Here is a 23572-nt window from a genome sequence, read left to right on the forward strand (position 1 = left end):
AAAATTACTATTGGTAAATTTGTTTACCCTTGGTATGCCTACGATACCAATGTTTGCCGATAAAATTAACCATAGGCAGACATTTCTGCAGACGATCTAGAGCTCTGTTAGCAATGGTAACTTTTTATGACGTCACAAAAATTGCGGATATTGTGTATGCATTGAAGACAACAGATTAATTTCACAGCGTTTTCCACCTTAAATCTTGTTGTAGTTGAACAATTTCTTAAAAGCATTGTAACATACCAAAATACAACTGATTATACTTTCTTTCTGTGTATGTAGGCATGTTGCAGGTGTTTTGGGGCATTGGTTGGAATATGACTGCCATCAAAAGCACCAAAAACATTTGGAAATCGAAAGTTTTCTCCAATATTTCGCTTGTAATGTAGGCTATCTATTCGGCCTTAACATTTTTTAAGGATAAGAATATACTCTATAAAAACTTTGTTTTATATATCTTCTAAAACATACATCAAAAGCTCTAAAACGTATAGCTTCCACAAAACACCAACGGTTCCTTTTAAACACTAGGGGTAGGACCCTTTAGATTGTTGTTGGCATTAACCATAGCATTGACTTTCAAATGTGTCTCTGGACAAACGGTATTAGATATGTTTTTCAAAGATTTAAACGCACGTTTTGTAGGAGAGAAAAAATGTCAGGAAAAAGTACTTTACTTTACTGTACACAGATTATATCTCTGAATGTATGCTTTTGGTGCAAAATGATCAACGAGGCCAAAATATTGCATCGTGATTTGACATTTTCCGCTAAATTATCAGCCAGTGCTAACAATGGTGCACCAAACGTACCATTTTTAACACTGATAAATATCCTACTATTAGTAACGCAAACTCGTTCAGAGTACATATGGGTCCAATGGCACTAATGGCACAAATTGTTACCATTGGCAAACAGGTATTGGTACCACTAGAAATACTCTGACGCACCCAGAGACCGGCAATAAAAAAAACAAGGAGCGGATCAAGGATCTGATTTTAATCAGGTTTGGAAAATCCAAATATAGCTTGGTAATGTACCCTGATTTTTGTTGACAGAAAATAGATGCAAATAGATAAGAGTAAATTTTCATGGAAATTTATCTAAAATTGAGAAACTGTCTGTAACTGTCAATACTTTTAGTACTTTGATGCGAAAAAAAAATATTTACATCGGGTTTGGTATACATACCGAAGCAAAATAGAAATCAGAAGGATGAGAATGCCTACTTTAGTAAATAATTCAGACGAAAGGAGCTGGTGACATTATTTAGAAATTCAAAACACTACATCTAATAAAGATTTATGCCCATGCAACAACAGACTCTTATGCATGTATTATTTGTGGAAGATATGTTGATGCCATAACATCACTGTAAGTATGGTGAACAAAACACATCATTCTGTCTGTGCATGCTAGTTGTGAAGTACGCTTTACTGTGTGAAGGATTATGCAATGAACAGTAAGACCCCGTGTACAAAAAATACTTTTTAAAGATGCAAAAAAGTATCTGTACATATACGTGAACCTAGGATCTTTCACCTGATAAATTCATTTTAACAGTATACAGGAAGGGAATTGCTTAATCATAACAGTCCATAGAATGTCTGTGTACACAGGAAAGAGGGACTCCATGTCATTACCTGTAAACTTCTGTCCGTCTCTCTTGCGTGGACTTAACCGTGGGAGCATGGAGTCGGTAATGAGCATTAATGGATCGTGTGAGTCCGGCGACGATTACAGATACGCAGAGGTTTCCCATCCTGCTCAGATGTTAGCGGGATTACAGACCTTAAGACGAAACAGCAAGCTGTGTGATGTTACATTATGCGTCGACGGACGGGAATTCCCGTGTCACAGATGTGTTCTGGCTGCGTTTAGTTCATACTTTGAGGCCATGTTTAGTGGGAACATGGTAGAGAGTCAGCAAAACAAAGTCACCATCAACGGAATCGAATCCTCCATCCTAGAAAAATTGCTAGATTATGCATATACATCAGAGATCACAATAAATAGACAAAATGTTCAGAATCTTTTAGCAGCATCTAATTTACTTGAAATCATGCAAGTCAAGGAAGCCTGCTGCCATTATTTAGAACAAAACATGGATGAAACGAATGTTGTTGGAATCCACTGTTTTGCAGAAATACATGCTTGTGATGACCTACAACAAAAATCTAGAGACTTCATTCTGCAGAATTTCACAGCCGTGTCACAAACTGAAGAGTTCAACAATCTATCCCAGAGCAAATTGACGGAACTTCTGTCAGATGACGAATTGATTGTGGATTCTGAAGAGACTGTATATGAAGCCGCCATGAGGTGGCTGGACCATAGCAGTGAAAACCGCCTGGGTGAATTCCACCACGTTCTCGAGTGTGTGCGATTACCCATGATCAATCCTTACTATTTACATGACTTTGTGGAACAAAATGATGTCATAAAATCTTGTGAACTTTGTAAGAAGCTTGTGGATGAGGCCAAAAATTTCCATCTCCTTCCCGACAGAAGAACAGAATTCAATAACAAACGTACAAGGATACGTAAATCTGCAGGTATGTATAGATCACATCAATTCACACATTTAAACTATACTTATCCATCAGCATCATTGGAAATCAGAGTTGGTGCAATACAGCTACAGTACTAATCATTAACAAGTGAAACAATATCAACTTTACTGTAGAATACTAGAATAAATGGGTCTTAAGCAGTGATAATTTTTATTATAGAAGAATAGATAGTACAGGTACTTCTGTGGAATCATTTAAATTCATAGAGACCAGTGTTTGATTAATCATTAACTTTTTAATAGTACCAGGGGAAGTAATTTTGTGAATTCCCTAGTACGGTACCTATTCTGTATAAAAAATGCACTTCATACATATAATTTATTGGGGATGTTAATTTGTTGATGTGGGAGAACATACAAAAAAAATCAATGAAATAGTTATAACACTAACATTCTGTTGATGTATTAATTGACAGGTTTTTGGAGGTGTTGGTGGCTGGGACAGACTATAGTAGATATTATTATGCCTTCTGTCAGTTTGTCACTATACATTCAATACTCATCTATTTTCACATAGTATCAAAGGATTTATTTAGCGTAAGCATACTATGCCGAAATAGAGCACGGCAAATATTTTCAACGAAAATCTTTCCAGCGCCGACAGCGGGATTCGAACTCGAACTAAAATCATTCTAGCTTGAAGCCCAACGCGTTACCGCTACGCCAAAATTAGCCGTTCTTAAAGTTAATGGTATTTAGATATATAAAACGTAAATATATACGACTGACATCAAGCAATTAAAATTATTCATTTTTCCAAAAACACTTCATTATTGACGGTGATTTTAAAGTTAAAGTTTTCTATAAACTTTTGAACAAATTGATTGAACAATTTTCAAAGAAATTCTACATGAGAATCACAAAAACGCTTTTTTAAATGACGCTTGAAAAAGAATGTTCAAGAAAAGAAATTCAATGAGATTTCGTCTGCTAAACATTTCGAGTTTTCTCGGTAAGGCCAAACGTCTCTCATTTCTTGAAAACAACATAAACCTTTGTTGACTTTTTATTGTACAACAACTTGTTGATTAAATAAACAATCAAATCAATTGATTAATTTGAAGAAGAAAAAACCGCTTGCTTTTCCAGTGATTATTTTCAGCGACTTGTCAACACTCGAACGTCACAGCTACTAATACCAAAGCACGTCAGTATATTCAACAGTCGGCATAATAATAACAATAGTGTTGTGTTGTGCATGTACTATGCCTAAATAGTAGTCAGGGTTTGATACATAGTGCACTCGCCTCCGGCTCGTGCACTATGTATCAAACCCTGACTACTATTTAGGCATAGTACATGCACAACACAACACTATTATATAAATATACTCCAGTAGTAACTGTACTACTGGTATAACACTGAAGTTTGTATTGGTTGTTTGATTGACAGGTTTTGTGGAGGTGGTGGTGGCTGTGGGTGGAGAGGATGACAAGGTGGTGTTACGGAGCGTGGAGACCTTTGACCCTATTACATTGACCTGGAAACCACTCGCTTGTCTCCCGTTTGCTATCAGTAAACACGGACTTGTTTCTGTTGGTAAGATTTTGTCAAGACTCAATAACTAGAGTAAATATATTTTCACAGTTTGTCAAAAAAGTTCAAATTTTTCAGAAAATGTTTATTCACAATTAGATCAATAATCAGCCAATAACCCAAGTATGTTGATATCCAGGTGGTGCTTCCCTCTATCTGGCTGGAGGAGAGTATCCAGATGGGAATGCGAGCCGGAGTGTCTGGAGGTACGATCCCTGTCTGGATACCTGGGATGAGATGCAGAGCATGCAAACCCCCAGATCTGAGCTAGGTAAAAGTCTGAACCTTCATGTAATGACACATTCGTAGATATCTGTATTAATATTTAGGACAAGCTACGCTGGATGGTTACATGGTAACATAATGTCAGGGGTCTATTAAAACAAGTCTATTAATATTTAGGGTTGGCTATGTTTGATGGTTACATGTATCTTGTTTAGGGTAGGATGGTTATATTATAAGCCTGTATTGAAGGTTCTGTTTTATTACTTAGGTTGCTGTCTGGTTACATGTATGCCGTCGGGGGTTGGGACGACTCTCTGTATTCAGGAATATGTTTTATATTCAGGGCTTGCTATTTTGGCACTATGAGAATATATTGAAGGTTGTTTAATTATTCAGGGCTTGCTATGTTGGACGGTTACATGTACGCCGTCAGGAGCTGGGATGGCTTTATGTATTCAGGAGTATGTTTTTTATTCAGGGCTTGCTATGTTGGACGGTTACATGTACGCCGTCAGGAGCTGGGATGGCTTTATGTATTCAGGAGTATGTTTTTTATTCAGGGCTTGCTATGTTGGACGGTTACATGTATGCGGTCGGGGGTTGGGACGGCTCTATGTATTTAGGTGTATGTTTTTCATTCAGGGCTTGCTATGTTGGACGGTTACATGTATGCCGTTGGGGGTTGGGACGGCTCTATGAGGCTGGATACTGTTGAGCAGTACAACCTATACACCAATGCCTGGTGTCTCGTCTCCAACATGAAGATGGCTCTGACCAGTCCGGCTGTGGCAGCAGTGGATGGATGTCTCTTTGTCACAGGTCTGTAAAATAAGGTTCATACACTCAGTCCAGATTTTTGGGTTCAACACGGCCTCTGTCTTAAAATATAAACTGAAAACTAGCAATTATATTTAGTAATGATCCGATATAAAAAAGAAATCCATGATCAGTTATTATATTACATGTATACTGAACATGTATGTTAATTATATGTCCAATTAATCCAGGTTAGTAACATTCACAGTGCCTATAAAACTTATACAATATATACATATTAAAGTTTTGCACTGTAGTATCTTTTTATGATATCACCGTTGTCATGTAATATTATCTATTACAATTAATGTTCTTTTACTTTGAAGGGGGTGGTTTACTACCTGTGTTAGAAGGGAATTTTCATATTTTCAAATGTTTCTAGACCAGGCAGATTCCACTAACTCAAGTATAGTATAATTAGATACAGATACTTCTGCAGTATACAGGTAATTAGATACACGTATACACCTGCTTTCAGGTGGAGCTGTGTTGGAGGATGGTGATGGGATAGAGTTAGTCCAGTGTTACAATCCACGCTCAGACGTCTGGTCGGAGAAGTCCCCCATGCTGATCCCCCGCTCAGGCTCGGGGGCCTGTGTCTTGGATGGAATGATTTATATCATAGGTATACAAACATGCAAGGGTTTGAAAAATTAATGTAATTGTACAGGTTTTTCCAACTTAACAAATGGCAGGAAAAAGAACTTATACATGTTCTGTGAACAATATGTCTACTACCGTAAATGTATTTTTTTTTCCTTTTATCGTAATTCGAAAGAGGTTGCTATGTTACAATTATTAAAACCATTGAAACCAAACTTATACATTAATTTTCATGTACCCGGTATTCATTTAATAATATAACTCATAATTTAGATTCTGTATTGAAATATGATTTGAAAAAGCTTAATCAGAAGATGCAACTGCACAAAAGTTTTAAAATTTGATGTTTGATGTTCTGTGGCTCTGTTTTAGGTGGCTGGCATGCTTCCACAGAGAATACAAACAAAGTGGAGTGTTTCAATCCCCGCACCAACCAGTGGACCCAGAAAGCGTCTCTGTCAGAGAGGAGATACCGCCCTGGAGTGGCGGTGGTGGGTGGGAAGATCTATGTGTGTGGGGGCGAGGAGGGATGGGACAGGTAAACAAATACAAAAAGAACACTTAAACTGGTATTTAGGGACAGTGTCATTGATAATTTGAATTCTAATTTTATTTGTTTGTAATAAAATGTTCATAAGGACTATTTTGAGAATAAAGGATTTTCTTATGTACCGGTATTGGTAATTATTACTCAAGTATAGACAGATTAAGCATGATTTTCTCTGTTACCAACAATTAGTATTCAAGTACATGTATAGACAAAGCATGGTTTTCTTGGTCACAGACAATTATCATTCAAGTTTACAATATTTTATTGTCTTGTTTGAACTTTATGTTATAATTATTTGGAAAAAGGTACAATTCTTGTTTTGTTTATGTTGTGTAGATATCATGACACAATTGAGTGTTATGACCCAGAATCGGACAGCTGGGAAATCATCGCAGAAATGCAGTCCAGTAGAAGCTGGCTCAGTTGTGTATCCATGGTGATCAGGAAAGAAATCATCAACAAAGAAAGATCCACCCCATTCTGCAATGTCTGATTGTCAGGCTAATATTCCACATGCATTTTGACTGTCTGAAAGACTAAGTGGTTCCTATGAAAGCCATATCCACAACTCCTACATAGCATCACTACACTATCATGACCCTTGGTAATTTTCATGTATTCAGTTAACCCCCTTCCCCTTTCCTTTATTCTACTTTAAAGAACAAATGTCATATCAGAATACATTTATAAATGATTCTTGTTTCATTGTACATGTATATGTTTTCATGAAAATCTTGCACTGTCTCTTTTTAAAAAGGATATTGCATGAACATAACATTAATATATAGAAACTTAATGAAAACTAGGTTAGTTTTCACCACTGATTTTATAATGTCAATCCTTTTTGTCAAATAATGTCTGGAGTACCAATTATTGTCTCCTATTCCCATTTGTAAGTACTTAAGGGAGAACACAATAAACATACCAAATATAAAGTTGTGTTGTTGGCTGCTAATTAATGTAAATGTGTTCCGCATTGTTACAATGCTTTAGATTGAGTTTTAAGAAGAAATCCAAACTGTGTAAGGTTGTAAACAGGAGAGCTGGTCTCTTCTCATAAACATGTTACTTTTTGACAAAAGGAGCTTTGAAAGGTTGATGCAAAGTTAATGTTATATGAGTTATCCCCCTTGACACATTTTAAATACATTCCGTGCTTGTACTAGGACTGCCAATGTCGATATCATGACATTACATGTATTAAATCATAGTTGTAATGATTGTAGTCTTGTCATTATGTAGATCTGAGATTAAAATGTATATACATTAAACTTTTTATATCAAAATTATTAAACTCTTTTATCTATCTTACAATTTGTGTTGTCATCGGTGACAGTTATATTTTAACTGTACAAATCATATGAAGAGAGAGTTAAACAATAAAATAAAATGAAATACTTTCTTTGTTCTTTTTTTATAGATTATAAATTAATGGCTGGGATCATTTCTATTGTGAGTTGTATTTTTTCTACAATGTAGCAATATATACATTTCCCAGATAAAACAGCAAAGAAAGCATAGTATTGTTTTATTCCTTCATGATAAAACAGATAAACACTGAAGGTCTGAAAATAGCTTTATTTATGAACTTTTGTCTTTCTATTTCACAAACACTCAAGTATTGAAGATTTTGATAATTCAGAAATATTAAAACGAAAATCTTTGTATCCCTCCATTGATCAATGTAACATGTAATTAAAATAGCATTTCTTATGCTGAACATCCAGAGATTTTCTTTGAACCAACTTCTTGGACTGTACTGTTCTTTCAACACAATTAAATTGTTACTGGATGAACTCCAGGCATCAAAACAACTTTTTTAGTTGATATGTCCTGTCTGCAGTAGTGTATGTTGTGTGACAAATTTTTCGTTAGCCTCCCCCTCCAGTCTTCGGAGGGCCCTGAAATGGATCTGAGCCGCTGATTCGGCATTCCCATCGGGATGTTCCGACTCCAGTCTGATGTAGTCAATCCAGATCCCTGTAACCAATCAGATAAAAGGTTACAAAATGTCCTTAAAAAGTAACAAGGGGTTCATTGCCTTTCAAAACTTTCACATATTGCACTGAAGTGTCTACTTTATACCCATTTAATTGCTTTAAAAAATCATTTAATACCAGGATTAGATGATCCAAACTCCTTCACTGCATCTTCATAGGCTGTTCTCAAGAATTTTATCTTCTGTTTAGCCTTTAATTCAAAGAAACAAGATGCATTAAAATCCAGTGATGATTGATTGCATCAAATTGTGTTGTAGACAGTAGTAAATGTACTGGGTAATACCCGACCAATTTTGTTTTGAACAAACATGTATCTCATTGTCAAATAAAACCTAATTCTCTAATGTTTGCCTAAAAGTACATGCTAGTGGTACTTTAAATTTATTTAATGCAGTGTTATAGAAGGTACGATATATGGGATGTTACGCAATTTTATTTACCTAGACAGCAGTGTCATTTTTCAATCAATGAAAACAATCAGTTTTGTTTTTAAAAGAAAGAAATTTTTTTGTGACAACAGAAATTGATTTGTTTTATCTTACTAGGCATTACCAATGATTGTGTAAATTTATAGTTTTTTCTTGCAATAAAAGAGCTTATTTGGCTGGTCTTGCCATCTTGTGAATAATGGGTCCATAGGTTTGAAAAGGCCGTCATATAAAAAAAAAATCAAGTATCTAGGGTCCAAAAACTGTCAGATACTTAATCAACAGAAGCAGGAAGTTCTAGAAACCATAGAAAAATAAACCATCATCTTGCAGCCAAATTCATCATCAGAGGCCAAAATCCAAGATAGCTGGGACAGACGAACTTTGACATTTATATTAAAAAGAAGACAAAAATGAAGAATGTTGAACGATTTCAGATGAGGATTGTCTCTTGTCTGTGTCGCCTCAGTGATGTGAATTGATGTGTTTTTTTCTCCTACAGACTGAAGGATAGAGAGACAAATGATGGATAGAGAGATCAGTAACATATAGGGATCAATGTATCAGTGATGCAATAAATATTGTCAAGGGCAACTTTTCTGGTCTTGTTTTTTATCATTCAGATTTTAATCTCTTTCAAAAAGTATCTCAAAGGTTCTAAGGCAATGTCAAATATTTCCTTTCTAGCCAACTTCAAAAACTGGTCTGACTTTAAAATTTCTCTGATTACATTATTTGTAAATTTGTCAACTTGTTGTACCAATAGCTGAAATCTGAGCTTCAGTTTGCAGGTTCATGCCCTAATCACATTTATTACTGGTTGAACCAAGTTGGAGTCTTAATTACAGAGATTAACGGTACAACTATGTTTACACTAGCTATTAGTCATGTTAATTGCTGATTACCAAGGTCATCTCTTTGGAGCAAGTGTAACCATTTTCTTCTTAAAATTTGAGGAATTGCATGAACCTTTCTTGCAAGCCATTACTGTTGACTTTAGATAACGAATAAATTATAACCTTCTTAAAACTGTTAGAGGATTTATAATATCTTCAATTAGAAGCATACGGATGCTAAAGTAATTTAACTATTTTATCAAAATAACACAGAACTAAAATAGATGATTGAAAATTTTTTTTTTCTTTAGAACCATTTTAACAAGACCTTGGACTTTCGGTTGGACGTAGCTATCTATTTCTTGCATCACAACCAGTTAAAAATGATCGGTTTCAAGGGAAATATGCACTGATTGTGTAGTCTTAGCTCAAAAGCCAGACAAATCTTGTTTGATTTCAAAGAGCCATGGCTGAATGGCCAGCAATGAAATAGACAGGCCTATGTCACATTGCTGTTTGACACAATTACCTAAAGTCCAAGCTCTTGTTAAAATGGTTCCAGTTACTTGAGATTCCCTTCATTATAATTTTTGATTGCGCTTCAATTTGATGTTTGTTATTCTATCTCTATAAACTTGTCACATCATCATTATTTATTTAGGACAGTTAAACATCACAGGACAGTTGAATTTTAATGTCCTGAATATACCTGTTATGTATGTGTAATACATTGTACATGTACAAGCTGAAGGTCCCCACTCCTGCTTATTTTAGATTTGTATAACTTAACCATAGTACTCAAATCTTTGAATACAGCTAGTACCCATCATTTTCCTCTGAGGTTGACCATACATGTACTATATTTGCACAAGTTCTCATAACTATGTGTCAGCAAATATCATAGCAGTGAATACTGTAGTTTCATTAATATTCAAGGGCATCAAATTTCGTGGATAAAGTAAAAATCACAGTTTCAAGGATACGTAATTCGTGGCCAATGACCCTATCAATACAAAATGTTAATAAAAATTGCACTTCAATGAACATTTAATTTCGTGGATCAACTTAACAACGAAATCCACGAAAATTGGTATTCAACGAATATTGATGAAACCACAGTATACAGTTACCGATAGTTTGTAGTACATCTCTTGAACATTTGTAACCTTATCACAAATTATGTCATATTTAATATGATGATATATTCCTATGAGTATTCCATTGGAAAAAAAATGAAATCTTTTTTATGAACATAATATGTTATACATGTATCAGTTTTAATTGCATAATCTAACTACAGAAAAATAGATTTATTATGCTGCACATGTATTCATTGAACATGTATGAAATTGTATACAAAGTACTAAATTTTTGAAAACTGAAAAAGGAGAGATTTATAAGTCAATTACAGTGGATCTACCTGAGCTTTTTCCAGTTGAATGTACAGGTGATAAAACCCCAGGGATAATGGCTTTAAATGCTGAAGTCTGCAACAAAATATGAACAAAGCGTTAATGCATTTTGGGAAATGACTTGAAATTAATAACAAAATACCTGACTTTAAGATATGACAAAAAGCAATGAAGATAAATCAAGTTGGCTTCAATTAGGTGATCCCATGGACCTGGAGTCAGCTGGTGGTTACCGGAGGACATCGGGGGGAGGTCCCAAACGGCACCACAAACAAAATGGCTGCAGAAAGTTTAATGCTTCACCGAAATAATACATACTCTTAACTGGTAATTAGGTTCAAGTGGAATTAACGGTGCTAAGATTATCGTCAACGTAAGAAAAATCAAATGAGTTTGTTGCATGCAATACTTCCATACACACACCAATTGTACACTGCGTGGCCTGTTAAATTATTAATGGAGACAGGGTAAAAAAATCCATCAACCTATCCCCGGCCATTCTCCTTCGCAATGTAGAATTACTGAAACATTTATTGACATGGTTATAAAAATTATTGCTGATGTCAGACCATTCATAGATTTGTTTCTTGCAGTTCAGTGGCTGAAATATGGTTTTTGTTCCACGCTATATATACTTCGACATATACCCAAAGAAACATCCATCTTTGATATCCGTAAAAAAAATAAGTGAGTGAGAACAAAAGCATTAAAGCTGAAATCTAAAAGCATGAATTACATCAGAGTTGACAACTAGGGATGCAGTTTTTCCATCAAACATTTTATAGGTAAAGGTGTATGGTAATTGATATCAACTCTTGGCGAAGTCTTTACACCATTGGAAAAAAAACCCACAACACTTGCACTCCTTTTCAAATCAAACAACATTAAAGGTTATTCGCTGCATTCTCTAAGTGAATTTAAAATGTAATTTCATCCTTTTGAAATGTGTTTTTGTATCCCTGCTATGAACTTAATTCTTTTATATACCCCCACTCATTTTTTTTTTAAGTGGAGATTGTGAAAATGTATTTACCATGATAACAGTATCATTAAGTGTTGCTTCATTAATTTTGACCGTCATAAATTAATTAGATTCTGTAATGATGGAATTTCATGTCCACAAGGAACCATCATTAATGAATTATACATCAAAACTAACATCAAACAATTTTACCCCTAATGGATGCACATTGATGATAAAAACACTACAATAAACAGATTAAGATGCCTATTGAATTCAGAGAAGCATGCATACAAGATGAAAAGCAGTAGACAACTTATTCCTTGGAGGGCCGTATAAAAATTGGTCATCTGGAACAAAGAACCAGTTTATGGTACCCAGATCACAAAACTCCATCAACTTGCAGGGAAATATGCAAATACAATGTGACGTTTTAAAAGTTAAAAAAACCTGATCCTATTGTCATATTTTTTATATTTCAATCAATTGATATCAGTTTTTGTGCTGATTAGATAATTAAGTAATATTAAAAATAATTTCTACATGGTTTTTCTTTGTTACCTGCTATACAACTCTCTTGCGGCCTTGACCCCTTCCTTCAGGCAGGTCCAGTGCAAGTAAGCTTCCTTCACAGGTATGCAGACTTCTCGACAAGCCACGATGCCTTTCTGTTGTCATGGAAACAAAGAGTAAAGGTGTTGCATTAATTCTGACCACTGCACCCTATGTTATAGGTTAATAAAAGAAAAGGTGTGAGATTGCTGGTATAATGCAGTACAATTACCTCAAATAAATCCTGTATTTCTGTAAGGTTGCACGCTGCACAGAATTCCAATACCAGAATCCATAATGGGTAGCTCTCCTGTATGTATAACAAGATCTCTTACACAAGCCATCAAACTCAAATTTCAAGAGTATAGAATTTCCTATATTAGATTGTGACATGGCATTTGTTTAACATGAAAATAAACTTTTGTGACACAAAAATGGATTAAATTTTTGTCATATAGAAAAATTATAAAATTTAAAGAAATTCAATGTTCAAAATAGATTGTACTTTCATAACAATGAATTTAAATTTAGCACCTTAAAACATTCAATGCTCAAAATTATAAATCATATTGAAAAATACAATAATCTTATGATTTTCCAAAACTTATTCTGTCCCTAGTTCACATCCCACCTGTTCATCATCAATATTTCACCATTACAGCAAGTGTGAGTTTTAGGAAAATTTAGAGAGTAAAATACAGTGTACTGAGAGACTACTAGGGTCCCTTAAAATTCTTTGAAATCATATAATGATGTTCAATCATTCTAGCTGAATCTAGCTCCAGAATTCCTTTTCCCTCTTTACTTGTAGTGTTTTGGTTGTCCCTCAATTGACAAATATGTGAAATTGGTGTCATGTAAGTGTCACCAAAAAATCTGAGGTCTGCAGCATTAAGTCAACAAGATCTGAGGTGTAATATACAATGTTGCTATTAACATCATTAATGATAACTCAGACAAGTCACCTATTACATGTACGGGTGCATGTTGGTGAAAATCTGAAGACTTGATAAGTTCTGAGGTGTTATGTACAATGTTGCAAAAATCAAGAATAATAACTCAGAAAAGTCCCCAATTGTAAGTGTTGGTGAAAATCTGAAGACTTCAAGTTCTGAAGTGTTATGTACAATGTTGCTAAAATCATGGATAATAACTCAGAAATGAAATATGTCAATGATCTGTAGTGACAACCCCTGAACAGAAAAATCAGTTCTGCTGTCAAACGCGTCCATTTTCCTGTAAATGAGAGGAAATTGAAGAGATCCTAGAGCTGACAGCGAAATGAAAGTGTAATTAAAGCTTTTTATCAAAAATCTTCCGAAAATTGTCATGGAAATCGAGCATGAGCCTTTCATTAGCAGCAGAAAAAACCCTTTTGAATGACCAATGGGAGGGCTGAATAGATATCCATTTGATCCTATTTGTATGCCCATTCTCTGGTTCAATAATTTACATATAGCGTCCAACAGATCCAATATAATAGAAGATTACAATGGAGGACACCAGATCCCAATCAAAGAGATCAATTAGGGCTTTGTGGTGAAAATGCTCTCCTTTTGATAGAACTAAACTCTAGCCATGGACATTCAATAGCAGAAGGCAAAAGTCACAGCTAATTTGTTTACTCAGAGAAGCAATGGAGTTTCTATGAATTCATATGTAACAATATTCTTCTGTCCTGCGTGGGTCAACATTTCACACTGGAGTCTATACAGCTGAGAGTAAACAATTTATCATCAATATTTTAATGACAATCAATTCTTGTCTAAGCTTTCTGCCCTCTGTTTGTCACCCAAGTGTTAAGTTGTTGATACAATGGCCCCACTGGGTTTTTGAGGCACCCTCTGACACAAGACTTCCTTTCATCTGGAAATCTCCCCTGAAATCAGCGTCTTCTATTACAATCATTAAGACAGAGGAGTAAAAAATCAATTAAAAATTGATCATCAAACTTTCTGGGCCTTTCTTTTTTCTACCTGAAGAAAAGGTTTGAGTAGGGTTTGTGAGTTGTCAATTGTTATCTCTCTACAAGACATTCACTGGCAGGTTGTTGTAGGTTCTGAAGAACATGACTGTGGCATAGAGATCTGGAAACAACAGTCTCCGCCAGGACTACAGAAAATCAAGTACACCACTCTATCAGTTTCAAATCTACAATAATGGCCTAACTGGTTAAAAAACATATGTTCCTAACTCAATAATAAATGATTAACAATTAATACGAGAGTAATTAGAAGATGGCCAAAAAAATCAACGAAAAAGAAATTTCCCCCAAAATCGGCATCGTCATCTCTAAGTGCGTAAATTTGCGACGGTTGACAGGACATTTGTATCTAGAGTGTGTCTCTTTCTCTGACAGTAACGATGCTGTTATAGTTAATGATAGGTGATGATGATAGACCATTGATTTGTGTTTGTATTAATGCCTTGCTTTTTATGTCCCATATAAAGGATATCTAATTACCTATCTACTGGGGCTGAACCCTAATAAAGATCAGATGTGTGACTTAGGACATCGAACATCCATGTCGCTTGACTAAGTAGAAATAACACAAAAATAATCAAATTCAATTCTGAATGTGCAACATATTTTCCAATATCTTTTATATCCTTTAACTAATTGGTATCTGAGCATTCTCAAACATTGGTGCACTATTGTAAACTTTTGCAGAAACATAATCAGGAGAATCTGTGACCCCTTATTGATTTCATTTCTAATTTGATTTTAACTTGATATGTCATGCTTAATCCAAAACCTTGCTTCATAATCTGTGGCCCTATTGTTCTGGGTTCAACCAATTTCCACATTCATTTTCAGGGTGGTTTGTTTTCATTCTTTCCAGAACACAACCCCAACTTAGAATTCATGTCCCAGAAATTTGATAAGTTACTACCTTCACATTCAGTTTTTTAACCACAATGGATAATATTTTCTTGCACTGAAAATCCAACTCAATAAAAGTAAATAATTAAAATATCTTACCCCCACTGTTCATTCATAAATCAAAATATACACCCAGTACTCTATTAACCTAGTTTCACTACAAATTACTGAGAAAAATACATACATAAATACATTTCTCAGAGCACATTTGTTGCCACCAGCAAAATAAAATCTAAGAGAATGACACACACACTGACAGACACAAAGACATTGATTTCTCAAAAAGTGCTCATTGAGACTTGATTCTCAGATCACCAAAGAAGGCCCTCTTCATCTTTACTTTTTCAGGAACCCTCTTTCGGGCCTTCTTGAAGGTTTTTAGCACCACCTCCTTTGAAGCATTGGTCCCTATCATCATTTCCAGTCTCCGTTTCCATAGTGACACACATGTGGGGTGTTTGGTGACAGCATCCTCCAAAACTGTCTCTACCTGTCCAATTTCTCCAAGATCAAACAGAAGTTTTACCTGCAAAATTTCAAATTATACTTGTCTGTAAAACATTAGAATGTAAAGTGTAACATGTGCTTTGTACCTTGTAATATCTATGATAATTTGGTCCCTGATGTCATTTACATGTAAATAGTATTGAATCTATTGGCATAGTTTTGATAAAATAAATTGTATTTTGCTTCCTCCTAGTTAATGATCATCAGCAGGGGGCAGGTGGAAAAATCAAATAGAAATCGCTCAGCAAGCGATAAAATGTATATTCATTGCTAATGCCTCTGTGTAGCATTTCTTGCACTTTGACAGGTTTTCTTACCCACTGCTTGTACAAGTCTTCTGACAACAGTATTTTCTCCGAAGCTGTTTGGAACAATCTCAAAAGCCGGCTTATTTCCTGTGAGTACACAAAAAATTCTGTTAATGGCATACTGTTACAGAAACAGCATAGCAGACGGGCTGCCCATTATCTGTACAGAAGAATCCTCATAACATGGAAATAAAAGGAATTATACCATTTAAGAAGGAACTCGCTTGTAAAATTCTACAAATCGCGAATACCAAGCACATAATGTAGGCCATTAAAATTAGTGTACCTAAGGGGCCATAACTTATGCACAATTTGCTGCACCCAATTTGTGTCCATTGGCTTTCACACCTAATTGCTCATAACTTGATTTTATGTGGCATGGCATTTATAAATTATGTTGTAAAATTACCTTAAAAAGTTTGGCATCACCATAATAATGTACCCAATAAAAATACTCAAAAAAAGTTATCATCGGGTGAATTATCAGATAATACTGTATAAAGATCATATAGTGAGCAAAGAAATTATCACCAAGGCACCAAGTCCCAGACTTGAATACTATTGAAGAAAATAATTCCTCCGAACATCAGCGATGAATTTGCAAATATTAATATCTAAATCGTGCCGTCTGGAGAGAAAGATCTCTACTGATCCCTGAATCGTATGCAACATTTACTCTGTACAAGGACATCAAAGGCCTCAGCCGGAATATGTCTATTAAAGGAATAATTCAACTTTATCCATCAAATTATAAAAGTTTGATATGAATATACTAATTCAATACGCTTTCTAATACTGTACCTGCTGACACTGAGATGAATGGAAGGTATCCTATGTTGATGGACAGGTACAGGCCACCCTTACTTCAATCAATGTAATACCAAAAGAAAAAATTTCAAAAAGGGGGAGAATTTTTTGATAAAGCTCGTCATAAATGAAGCCTGACATTAAACATTTCTAGGGATCTGGTTTCATCGGGGCACCTGTTGAGGAGATGGTGGGTCCCCAGACCTGTGTGTCATCTATCATCACTTAATCAGACCCGGCCCTAATACAGGATCTGGCCATGCTGTCACTCATTCTACAGACCAGCAGTAATGAGTTATGATGCCTGGGCCGTGATTTTAATGAGTGTAATGTAGCTGCTTTTGTGTGACAACTACAAGTTCTGAAGCAATAATGAACACTGCCAAAACAGACTGAATGTTAATATCTCAGTTGTCATAATAGGTCTTTTAACAGATGGTTTTGCATTCCTTACTACCGTATTTGGTAAAATTATGATTTTGTTAGACCCTGCTAGATTGGCTTTTAGAACTTCTTTTAAGAGTCAAGTTACAATTTACCAGCAATTAAAAAGTAAGAGGGACTATATAGTAAAAGGGTCAAATTTAGCTTCCAAGTATTAACTGAAACAGCTAGTACAAGATGTATTTAAATAATTTGAAATATTTAGATTTATGGTAAAGCTTGGGCATAAAATCAGATTTTATACCACCCTTACCACCCAAATTGGCTGCATTAAACATATAGAAAATATTTAAGGTATTTAGTATTACAGACAGAGACCATAGACTGTTTACCAACAGGGCTTCTCAATTGCCAAATGGTGACTTTTTTAATGTCACCATTTATATGTATTTATATATATAGTCATTATTGGCTAGTAAAACCCAAGTTTTCATACCTGAGTGAAGTCAATGGAATCTTCATCCAAAGGGGAGCGTTTCTCAATAACATCGAAGCAGGCAGAAATGTAGAGTGCCCATATCTCCTCTGTAAGACAAAACAAAAGATGCTGCAGTAACTAAATCATAGAAGTACCAAGTAGCATCAAACATCTGAAGACTTTAAAACGATTGCATCAGTTAAGCATTTATAAAAATACATTCATGTTAATACCAGTACTCTGCTGTAAGAAAATTTCATCATTATGCAAAAAAAATCATTAGAATATCTTGTCAGCCATTTGATGACATACCTGGTTGATTGAATAATGTATAATATCCCTAATTTAAAAGCATGTTCATTTTGAATGAAGGGACACACAGGCAGATGAATGGACAAGGGTATCATTTTTCAGAAGAGTGTAGCATTTAAGACCAGTCTCTACCAACTGTTTAAAAACCATCTATCATTGGAGCGTTGAGGAAACTTTGGGTGTACATTTTGTAGAGGAGTTAGATAAGGATTGTAAAATCTTCAAGCAACAACTTGACACTGGTACATGATAATTACAGTATAACTGTATCCATGTTTAGTGCTAATCAGAGGATATAATGAGTTTCGGTGTCAGTGGAAACCTTTGGCGCGACTCTCCTCTTCCCTGTCCGCTACATGGAACTAATCTAATGTCACAGAGCGGCTGCACCCATTTTACTTTTAATCAAACAAATTGCGACAATTACTATGTTTGATCAATGACCCTTGTAGACATTGAACATGAAAAAACATGGCCGCCTCTTTTGAAGGTTTGCCTGTCAACTCTAGATAAAGTCTAATCTACCAGTATCGGAAACTGGAGAAATTGATTTTCATTCAAAGGAATGGTCTCATAAACTAGCTAGTACAACCAGAATTAACTTTCAGGTGTTCTAGTGTTTATAAAAGTTATTATAAACCATACACGGCACCATGAAGTGAACAATTTAAAACATGCAACTTGATGACAACCTTTATTTAAAGATGACCTTTTTAACATTGGGTAATTTCTTTTCAGCTGAGAGTTGATTGGTCAGTAACAACAAAGTGTTGTCCAACTGAATCAACATGAAGTGCTTTGTTGTTGGTTGATGTGATTTCTAATTATGGTAACAAATCTCCATCTAAGATAACTCATTAGCAGGTATTTAGAACATGCATGTATAAGTATTTACACCTCAAATTTCCAAAGTGAGACCATAAAATTTATGAATTATATGTGTTTCCTATTTACATACTCAGGAATGAGATATCATTTGTGGACTCAAAGTTCTGGCTTATCAAGTCTCAGAGACTTATAGAAAATATTACCATATAGCTTTTCTTCTCAAGATCCAAGAAAAACTGTCATTTCTGAAAACTCCTTAAACACAAGAATGATACTCAGAGACTAAGCTATCCTCAAATAAGATAATGAAGATTGTGTGAGTAGCATTCAGTCAGAAGTGTAAATGATACTGCAGACAGCTAGATTGGACTGAGGCTTATCATGGTCTTCAATATGGCTTTATATCCAAGACTACATTATATGAAGATCTAGGAAAGACTTATTCTGACGATCCAAAGGGAAATGTGAACCATGAGTCAGATAGCCATAAGGAGGGCCAAGAGATTTTGTCATGCCAAAACAAGTGTCTTGAGAAAGCTTCCAGAAAGCATCTTGTCATAAACCAAGCTTAAAGAAAAACCATGTGGATCCACAGGTGTCCAATAAATCAATCAAAGCCCATAGTGTTTTTTTTATTCTGTTCATGCCATTAGTGAGGACCAATATCAAATAAAGGACCTGCAGCTGAGATCAGATGACCAAATTTATTCCAAGAAAATCAAATGTGATTACGATGTACCGCAAAGTTAAAAATAGCCCTTCCCTCTGGGCCTCTGAAAGAGAATGCCGCATCTCCCTCCATCATAATCTTGGGCTGATGAATGCCAGGAATATTCCCCGAGCAGTCCAGTTGAAGGCTATTCCTAAAAGACCTGGCAACATCATATTACTACCAAATGATGCTTTTATCAATTGAGTTTTATTAAAAGATTTTTGACAAGAATTAAATGAGGCATAAATGACGTGGTATCGGGAATAATTGAGGACTGCATGATCATCTTGAAATTATCTGTCAGCATGCAGAAAAAGAACCTTACAAAAATTATGAATACAGGATATATTTACATGATACATGTACAGATTTTAGAAAACAAGACCTAAATCTGAGAATTGAACTTTAAAAAAAAAAATGCACCAATTTCAACTCTCTATATTGACTACTTTATAATTGTGAGAATTTTCACAAAGAACTATAAGAGTCATTATTCAAATCATTGAGGGGATTAAATAAATTGATTTTCTCACTCTTTCACAATTAACTTTTTTGTTACTCTATTTTTTAGTTTCTTGGGAACTGTTTCAGTAATATAATAATAGATCAAATTTATCTTCCCATCGGAACAAAATTGCAGCATTATCCGAGTACAAGAAATCTGGAATAACAAATGATGTCATTCCTGTTTCTTGTCAACATCCGGAAGCTTGATCCAGACTGGAATGAATTCTGATGCGATGTATTCACAACCTCGCTAAAACCAATTGTTTCTTTCTGAATTATCTTTTTTCCCATTTATTTGGACCCTGCTCCCACCTCCATCAATACTGCTTAAAATTTGAGATTAATGACGTGAAATCAATTTCCCGCCATTGTGATCCATCTGACATCGGCCTAAACCCTTTAATCCGGATGCAAAACAAAAAAGTCTTTATTCTTCATATGGATGTAATTGTATTAGTTTTTAATGACAGAATGACATTCATCTTGATCCTCGGGGCAATAAATATCCCAAGTGACATTTTTTAGACAAAGGGAACTCTGGATGTGGTCTTTCGATTTTCTCTGTTGATAAAATAATTAACATGTCATCTCCGAGTGTTTTTGCCTTCAGAATACCCATAAACACCTTGCCCCCATTATGGCTACAAAAGACTTTCGTCTTGTTCCTTTCCTTCTAATTCAATCAAAAACAATTATTCTGCCCACCCGACTGTATAGACAGCAAATATCTACCACAGAAGCACTGGGAACTCTTGCTACCCGTGCTTTTATTCAATGTTGCAATTATCAGGGCTGTAATTCATACCCTAGAATTTCCACTGCCTAATCCAGCATTAAGACCGTGTAGATGTCCACTGGTGTGAATTGGGCTGTACATGACACTGGATGGATTAGGGTTTGACCCCAGCTTCCAACCTTGAATATATTCCCAAATATCTGGTTGTAAATTGAGCGCAACATCTTAAATCATCAACTGTTCTTTTTAGTAACATTGTTGCGCATGGAATTCAATATGGTGAAAAGTGGATTTAATCAATCTAACGACCCTAATATTTCTTATATCTCACATCTTCTTTTACACTGATAAGTCGATCAATTTTCAATTTCAATGGCAACTAGATTTCTGTTTCATTTTTTTAAATCAATTTTTAGTTCTTCACACAGGTTTACAAAAAGTATTATCATTTTGGAAACCTCCAGCCGGTAATTGATGGAATACGTCTGTGATTTGATTTACATGTGCGTTACAGTAAATAAGTGAACAAGATCTTATAACAACACAAAAAAAAATCTATTGACTCTTATGCACTTCGAATTTTGAAATTGCACATTAAGTCTGCTTGCTCAGCTAATATGATAAAATATTCTTTGACTTTGCAAAACTATACCCAGTAGTTAATATTGATGTAAATAATCCAAGGCATTTGCACACTAAGCTGTAATCTAAAATCAATCAATTTAACTTTAATTAAGTCATTTCCACCCAAAAATTAAAACCCAGCTAATCAATAAATTTAATTTCACAAGACACATTGCTTCAGCTAATTCTTGAAGGTTTGATTGAGGACTGAAAACAGCTCCAATTTTAATTCTTTCCAGCCTCTTTATCAATGACATTGATGGGGACCACCGAGGAAATATCTGCCTCTAATTTGTCAACACTTCTAGATTTTTTATATTTTCCTTCAGGGCGATTAGCAGAGTAATAAAACTCTATTTGGCACCAAGCTTTAGACTTAAACCCTAAATCTATCTGGAAGTTTTACATCACTTCGACTACACTACATGTAAATACCAATTAGCTGTCAATTATTTATGAACTGGTATTTTCATCTTTTTGTACCTCATAATTGCTGAATTCAATTACCGACAGAAAGTACTAATTGTTACTTCCAGCCGATACACACCACCCAATACATCTAGCGATATAGTCGACTGTTTCAGCATAGAGCAGCTACTACTCATCTCTGCAATTAGACACCTCCTAATGAATTCATGAACCTTTTTTCCCTGAATTCTTTCCTGAGCAGATCTTTCCAAGCTCTTTCTCCTTTACAACAATAGATCAATAGATTTATTTTGGTTTTATTCATTATGCAGCAACATTAGCATCATTCTTCATTCAAAATGTATAAACTTCCATGGATATGGCATGTTCAGACTCTTAAAGCTGCTTGGTCCGATTTTATATCAAATTTTATGCACGCTTTTAAACGATGGCTATGCTTAGTATATGTATAATAATAGACATTGCAGTAGTTCTACCCGTCAATTATGCCAAAATTCAATGAAGAAAAATACGTACAAAATTTGCTAACAAAACAAACGACATTAAAAGGAACCGCGTTATTTCGCCTTATGTTAAATTTCACCCCTGACGATGAGACGGGTATGGTTGTATTACGACTTCTACATCGCTTTAAATAAAGGTCGAAATGATCAGACAAATTACAAATAAACAAAGCGGTTTCCTTTTCTAAACATTCCCGTGATGCAATTTGGTTTGTTTTTTCGTTTGCCCAAAGAGAAATTATTTTAATTACTTTGAATATTTCTAACTTTGAAAGGAGACTGATTCTGCTGGTGTAAATAGGAGAAAGTCCATAACTTTCTAAGATAAATGATTTGTATGGAAAACATTTTGATACTGTAATTACAAAAAAATCGGACCAAGCAGCTTTAATATCTTTATGCAGTAGTTTATGTACGAGACAGAAGATCTTTCAATGTCATATTGATACTTAGTCTAGTCTTTGGAAACAGTATAACGACTGAAATATTACTATACATTTTTTATCATTAAAATTCATTTATTTATAAGAGGGCCAGATGTTTATTGTCCATTTTAAAGCAATATTTACCTCCTTTATACAAAGAGTTCTGTACAAGATAAAGGAAAAAAAACCAGAAATTGAGAATACACAGTATTTCAATTTTTCCTTTTTTTTTTAGCAATAATGTATGGCAAAAAACATCGTTTTTAAAAGTTTAAGGCAAATCTGATGAGTAGTATGTTGACCACCCAGCCTCCTTAAAAACTCTTTCTGGCTGTGCATGTGAGTCTGAAACAGGACTACTAGTATATCTGTTGGACGCTCACTAAATCTCGTGCATGGCATTATCCTATACATTAAGTCCATTACCACTGCAAAAGGAACATGACCAAATGGAAGTCAGCTTTACATGAATAATTGTGTACCAGCAACTAAGCCTTAAAACTCACACGTGTATCATTCTAATGATAAATTGTTATTAAGGTAAGCTGTCTGCTTTCCTCAGAACAAGGTCAACTAAGGTCAATTTTAAGGTCATATCTTACAACTATTACAAGTTTTAGCAGTCACTGAAAGC

At 34.9% G+C, this 23572-nt stretch overlaps 2 protein-coding genes across 2 annotated transcripts in view; one reads left to right on the forward strand and one right to left on the reverse strand.

The window, feature by feature from the left end:
* The first annotated feature begins 1193 nt into the window (after positions 1-1193).
* LOC128164876 (kelch-like protein 18) lies at positions 1194-7709 on the forward strand. The gene is made up of 7 exons (XM_052828935.1): positions 1194-2558; positions 3968-4114; positions 4251-4382; positions 4979-5155; positions 5631-5777; positions 6128-6293; positions 6642-7709. Exons 1-7 carry the CDS (start codon positions 1607-1609, stop codon positions 6796-6798), a joined length of 1878 nt encoding a protein of 625 aa, XP_052684895.1. The 5' UTR covers positions 1194-1606; the 3' UTR covers positions 6799-7709.
* Positions 7710-7868: 159 nt separating this feature from the next.
* Positions 7869-23572, reverse strand: part of LOC128166022 (U3 small nucleolar RNA-associated protein 6 homolog) — a 57237-nt gene continuing 41533 nt past the window's right edge. The window contains exons 15-22 of the mRNA XM_052830938.1: positions 17881-17969; positions 16203-16280; positions 15719-15904; positions 12727-12804; positions 12504-12610; positions 10990-11056; positions 8423-8495; positions 7869-8285 (exon numbers count right to left, since the gene is read on the reverse strand). Of these exons, the coding sequence (XP_052686898.1) occupies positions 8125-8285; positions 8423-8495; positions 10990-11056; positions 12504-12610; positions 12727-12804; positions 15719-15904; positions 16203-16280; positions 17881-17969 (839 nt within the window). The 3' untranslated portion in view covers positions 7869-8124. The remainder of the gene's footprint in view (positions 8286-8422; positions 8496-10989; positions 11057-12503; positions 12611-12726; positions 12805-15718; positions 15905-16202; positions 16281-17880; positions 17970-23572) is intronic.

This window comes from Crassostrea angulata, chromosome 10 (assembly GCF_025612915.1).
Source record: "Crassostrea angulata isolate pt1a10 chromosome 10, ASM2561291v2, whole genome shotgun sequence".
NCBI lineage: Eukaryota > Metazoa > Mollusca > Bivalvia > Ostreida > Ostreidae > Magallana > Magallana angulata.

Excerpts from the sequence above, each read along its gene's own strand:
- LOC128164876 (XM_052828935.1), top strand. The coding sequence starts at position 1,607 with ATGTCTGTGTACACAGGAAAGAGGGACTCCATGTCATTACCTGTAAAC. Across the intron at positions 2,559-3,967 it reads AAGGATACGTAAATCTGCAG|GTTTTGTGGAGGTGGTGGTG; the intron begins GTATGTATAGAT and ends TTTGATTGACAG. Across the intron at positions 4,115-4,250 it reads ACACGGACTTGTTTCTGTTG|GTGGTGCTTCCCTCTATCTG; the intron begins GTAAGATTTTGT and ends GTTGATATCCAG.